The sequence below is a fragment of the Corvus brachyrhynchos genome, unplaced genomic scaffold (assembly GCF_000691975.1).
Source record: "Corvus brachyrhynchos isolate BGI_N302 unplaced genomic scaffold, ASM69197v1 scaffold101, whole genome shotgun sequence".
Classification (NCBI taxonomy): Eukaryota; Metazoa; Chordata; class Aves; order Passeriformes; family Corvidae; genus Corvus; species Corvus brachyrhynchos.
The window spans coordinates 7,381,849-7,387,621 of record NW_008237239.1 but is presented as its reverse complement, the minus strand read 5'-3'; the positions used below and the strand labels follow the sequence as shown (position 1 = coordinate 7,387,621).

Sequence of the window (5,773 nt, the reverse complement as noted above, 5' to 3'; positions counted from 1 at the left end):
CTTCCCGTGAGCGTTCGTGTGCCGGGCACGCGCTTCAACCCCGCAGTAGCGCTGCCCTTGCATTTGTGGTTTATTGTTTTAGGATCCAGTCGAGTATTAAGTTGTCGTCTCAGTTTCTCTGTTCCGGTTAACCCACCTATTCTGAATAGGTGTTTTATGAAGCTGATGCCCATCAACAGCTTTTTTGAAACAGGACGCTGAATGCATGCTGAAGTGTTTTCTATAACTTTTCTAACTAGGAACAAAATGACAGAAAAAGAATTCCGTGCCCTCTTGATCCAAAACAGTGAGTATATGTAAATGCTTTTCCTGTTCTTTGTCAGTATTCCCATGATACTTACTTTTCTCTCCATTTGGCTTTTAGCACTGTATATGAAGATCAACTACAAAAGCATTTAAAAAAATGTAACTCAAGAGAGAAGCCAAGGCCCGTAAGTGCACTGTAATTTCAGCACTTCCTCTCGGATTTTAGACCTTAAACATTACAGCCCTGCAGAGGATTTCTGTGCTGACAGCAGCTGTGAGCTGCAGGGCAGCAGTTCTACCAAAGCACTACTGTAAGGCAGGATGGAAGCTCGATAAGTACTTGCTGAAATGCAACTTACATTCCAGTCCCCTCATATTCTCTGCCCCTTCTCATTGTAATTTGGTACAGTTTTTCAGTTCTTAGTTACAAATAAAAACGTTTAATTCATTTTTCTCAGAAACACACCCAGGGAACAGGCTCTCACAGTGCCATTCATTTCAGAGGCTGGGTAAGAGGTTGTCCTGGGAAAGTAAAACCAACAGGGAGGCTCCAGGTATTCCAGCCAACTGCCCGCTCCAGTCAGGCTGGCAGTGAGACATAGAAACCTTGGCTGACAGCTGCTGAGTGAACAGGACGTGTTTAAACAGCTCTTGCAAGAAAGCAGAGGATGGTTTCTTTATTGCCTGCCTTTCTGCCTAATTAGTAATACCTGGGAAACCTTGGTAATACCTAAGGTGTATTACCTTAGTAGTAATACCTCCATCTTTAGTAACACCTGGGACACCTTAAAATGGTCTCTGGAATCTGTCTAGTAAGCACTGACTGCGTAACTCTTATTAACGTGTTCAATCGTGTTAAACTGTGTCAGAAGAGTAATTTCTGGCTGGGATTCAGGATCAGACTATAGGAAGAAAAATTCTTGGAAAATCTTACTTCAGTGGATTCCTATTGCTACATACCTTCTTATGAACACTGAAGAATTTAGCTATTTGCTTCCTGGTAATTAACTGAATCAAATTTATTTTCTTTTGATTTTTTTTTAAAGGTCTACTTTGTTCAAGATATTAATGCTGGTTTAAAAGATGTTGCAGAAATACCAGAAAAACAAGTGAGTACATGATTTGGTTTTAAGTTCAGTCCTTACATGTTGCAATTTGTCATATGACTATAAAGATACAGAAAAATTGAATGGTCTCATATTTATTGGTGTCGCTTTCTTTTTCCTTGAAAAGGTTCCTCTATCTTCTCTCTCTATCGAAGAGCTGCAGAACTTAATTATCAAGTTGAAAAAAGCAAGTAATGGTGAGCTTAGTACTAAATACTAAAAATAAGAGGTTTTAATTGAATGGATTAAATATTTCATTGTTATTTTTGTGGTTAGATACCTGTAAAAATATGAGACCAATGGCATAAAACACATCTGAAATAATGATCAGGCAGACTTCCAGTAGCCAAATTTTACTACAGAAAGTAAAATAGATTGAAAGAATGATGAAACACCAATCCTGTGTTCCCTTCCTTTTGTTTTTCTTTTTTTTCCACACTCTGATATCACTACAGTTAACAATACAGCTCTGTTATAAACATACGATAATAGATTTATGCTCCCAACAGACTGTTTTGTTAGTGCTACAAATTGAGTTCATATCACAGTTGTAATGTGTGTTACAAACTAGGAACTCTTGGAAACTGGAAAGCTATACCTAAAAGTTTTGCATTTGCCTACAGGCCTGGAACTTCATCTTAAGGAACAAATACTGTCCCACCAGGCTTTACAAGAAGCCTTAAATGACCCAAAGAATGGGGAATCTGCTTTCAAACACCTGAAACAACAGGTTTGGTCTGATTTACTCATAACTATAGAGGGGTTTGAATGTGAAATTGTGCTGCTGCAAATTTGAGTGACTGGGTGCATTGCGCCCGTTGCTTCCTGCAGAGGAAATCTGATATGATAAAACAAAACACACATCCTCTGTACACACATCATCTTTTCCCTAATCCCTTACTGAAAGGAAGGCTTAAAAAAGTCTTCTGCAGTTTGTTGAAGGAATTATTTTTTCTGTAAGGCATTACAATACACAGTGTAAATACTTGCTTGGTTCACAAATAATCTTTTGATGTTTGTAGGCTTCTATTTTAGGTAACATGGAAAAATTGCATTTACTTGGTCCAGGAAGGTGTTTTGTTGAGTTTGGAGCTGGGCGAGGAAAGCTGTCTCATTGGGTTGATGTTGCCTTACAGAATGTTGAAAGTGTTCAGTTTTTGCTTGTGGAAAGGGCAACCACAAGATTCAAGGTAAGAGGATATTGTCACATTAGTAAAGTATAGTTTTTAAACCATTGCCATTGAAGCTGTTAGTATTTATTTTTTGTTCTCAATAAATTTAAATTTTACAAGTTACATGTTCCGTACTTCACCAATAGCAAATTTATTAGAAAAAAATCCTGGTGTTTAATGTTGGAAAGTCACTTGACTTGACAGGGAAAAAGTCTGACATTAACACCTGGAGAAAAATTATAATTATTTGTGGCCACTCCTACTTAATGATCTTGTCCTGTTTAAATAGGTGGATGGAAAACATAAAAGGAGAGATTCTATATTTGAGAGACTTCAAGTAGACATTCAGCACTTATGTTTAAGTAAGTTCCTTCTTGGCCTTTGTCATTCTGAAATAGAGGCTTATTTTTAAATTTCAGATACTGGGGTTCCAAGCACTTTGTACGTAGCACACTTAAATATACTTGTATTTGAAGATTATTCTCAGTGGTTGCTTGGACATGTTGATGCTGTGTGTATACACATATATACACACAGGCATGTGTAAATATACATAGATGCATACATATATATTAAATGGAGTTTTAAAGTTTTCTGCTTTTTATACACTCATGAGACATCATTACAGATGAGAAGTAGCAAAACAAATACATTTTAGAAGTTTTTTAGCCTTTGCAGGAATAAACATGTTTGCATTGTTTGTTCTATGTGTAGAATTAAGCAAGTCATACACCATCAATGATACAGAATTTGTGGAGGCACGTGTCAGCAGGAGATGCATCAATGTCATATTTACCTTTCATAGGCTGTGTAGAAAGGCTGAAGTGGTTAAATATGCTTCCCAGCCTCAGCATCCTATTCTTTTAATTTGTCTTAACAAAAGACTCTTTCCTTCGAATAGCTTATAACTGAATGTACCAATCATTTTTAGTAGTGTACCATGTACATGAAAAATACATGTACCATGTATTTTTAGTAGTGGCAAACATTTATTTCTAAGTGCACTGAAATCGTATTTTTAAAAAAAAAAAACCATACAGGTGCTGGGGTAGTTGTGGATTGGATGGGGGTTTTGTTGGTTGTTTTTTTTTTTTCCCCTCCAGATAAGGTACCTATTTTGGAGAAGAAAAAACTACCAGTGGTAGGAATTGGGAAGCATTTGTGTGGTGCTGCAACAGGTATGAATTACAGATGTAGGAACTACAGAAAGTCAGGATACTAAACCTTACGCTCTCGACTGATCTTCCAAACTGTCCTTTTAAGCTGTTCTTGCCCTCTAACCCTTTGTTGGTGAATACAGTAATTAAATTCTAAATATCTGTCAACTCCAGTGGAATAGTAAAAGGATAATAGATGTAAGGATACTTTAGGCAGAAGTGAAGCTTTTTTTGGCTTTAATAGATTAGAACGGAGAATAGTGTGTGGGTCATGCATTTGAGAGTACTTTTTTAGCACAGTTGCCTCTTCTTTGAAATATTTTTCTTTCTAAATTTTTATTGGCTGTCTGAATATGTATCTCAAACACAAACAGGATTGTGTTTCTGTCCTGAAAACTTTAAACAAATACAGTTTTTTTAATGTTAAATGGTTACTACATAGAGAAAGACATAAATATGACACCTTTATAGGTATGTGACAAAGATGACACAGTTAAGCATTTAAGAAGTACATGTGCATATTAAATAGATGGTGTCCTAGATATCAAACTTCTAGAGCAAATACTTGTGTGTTTTACAGGGATGATATTCTCCTACAGTATGCCAATTTTTTAACCAAACTATTTTAAACTCACTTGTGCAGAACAAATATTCAGAGGATAAGCCCTTAGAAGCTCTAAAAGGTCTCATAATATTAATTTAGCATTTAGGGTTTTAATGTTTTCAAAGCATGTTTGTAATTTTTAGTTATCATTGAACTTGCTTTTTGGCTTAATTTGTGATCTATAATTTTATTTTTCTTTGTGGGAAGCATTCCCACATTACCAACCATGATACAGCCTGTATAAATAATGGCATGGTGTTTATGGATATTTTTTGGCGGGGGGGGATGTACTTGTTCATTCCCAGATCTTGCTTTGAGATGCTTGGTTGAAAGTTACACCACTTGCTGTGATGGGGGAGATGAAGAGCCTGCACCAAAACGCTCCAGGGCTGCTCAGACAGAGGTGGCTCCTCAGAGATCTGCTGGTAATGAAAGCACCACAGAGGACCATAAACCTGTAGCTGGAATTGTTATTGCTCTGTGTTGCCATCACAAGTGTGACTGGACACATTATGTAGGCAGAGAGTTCTTTAAATCAGTAGGACTGGGACCAGTGGAATTTCATTATTTTCAGAGAATGAGTAGTTGGGCCACTTGTGGCATGCGAGAAACCACAAGCAAAGCTTCTACAAGTGAAGACAGTGAAGATCAAACTGATGACACAGAAGAACATGAGCAAACACTCAGCAGGACAGAAAGTGGTTCAGATACTTTACAAGGGTATGTATTTTTGGTTTTCCTAGCAAATGGACTCTAGCAGAAAAGCTGTGTCTAGTGGCACATTAAATTGTTTTGGGTCCTCAAATGGATGCGTTTTGCAGAACCATTTAATTACTAAACTTATGGAAATACTTTAAAAATACAATTTTCATGAACATACATTTCAAAATATTTCAACAGTCATGCTTGCCTGACTGAAATGAACTTAGAGTGATTTCAGTAGTTTTTCTAAGCTTAACTACTAATGTTAATTAACAAAACTATTTCCTGACAGCTGTTCATTCTTTCCTTCCTTTCTCTGAAACTAGGATACTGAGTGCTGAGGAACGAAAGGAGATCGGCTGCCTCTGTAAACGGCTGATTGATCATGGCCGGATTGAGTATTTACAACAACAAGGATACAAGGCTGCACTACAGTATTACACAGAGTCTGCTGTGTCCTTGGAGAATGTGCTGTTGACAGCTGTCCCAAGTCCTTCTTTGATACCAGAGCCAACTATATGACAGAAAATAGATTTGGAATTGGCAGGGGAAAAAACAAACCCTATGAAACTCATCTGGACTTTTTTAAAAAGCTAATTCATTTCTTACAAAAAAACCCTTTTGTCATCTTTCCTGTACCCTGGAAAAGGTCTTGTATTTTTCAGTTTCACTGGGAATTACAAATATGCAAACCAGTTCACATCAGTGGAAATATAAAACCCCTAAGAATATTTGAAACCTGTTGTAGCCTCTTCGCTGTGAAGAATTGTACTTGATATTTTCTTC

At 36.9% G+C, this 5,773-nt stretch overlaps 1 protein-coding gene across 1 annotated transcript in view; it reads left to right on the top strand.

The window, feature by feature from the left end:
• TRMT13 (tRNA methyltransferase 13 homolog) overlaps window positions 1-5,718 on the top strand; it is a 6,427-nt gene extending 709 nt beyond the window's left edge. Inside the window, exons 2-11 of the mRNA XM_008630477.1 lie at window positions 240-286; window positions 365-431; window positions 1,293-1,355; window positions 1,480-1,549; window positions 1,976-2,082; window positions 2,375-2,542; window positions 2,814-2,886; window positions 3,628-3,702; window positions 4,591-5,005; window positions 5,314-5,718. Coding sequence (XP_008628699.1) covers window positions 240-286; window positions 365-431; window positions 1,293-1,355; window positions 1,480-1,549; window positions 1,976-2,082; window positions 2,375-2,542; window positions 2,814-2,886; window positions 3,628-3,702; window positions 4,591-5,005; window positions 5,314-5,509 — 1,281 coding nt within the window. The 3' untranslated portion in view covers window positions 5,510-5,718. The remainder of the gene's footprint in view (window positions 1-239; window positions 287-364; window positions 432-1,292; window positions 1,356-1,479; window positions 1,550-1,975; window positions 2,083-2,374; window positions 2,543-2,813; window positions 2,887-3,627; window positions 3,703-4,590; window positions 5,006-5,313) is intronic.
• The last annotated feature ends 55 nt before the right edge of the window (window positions 5,719-5,773 follow it).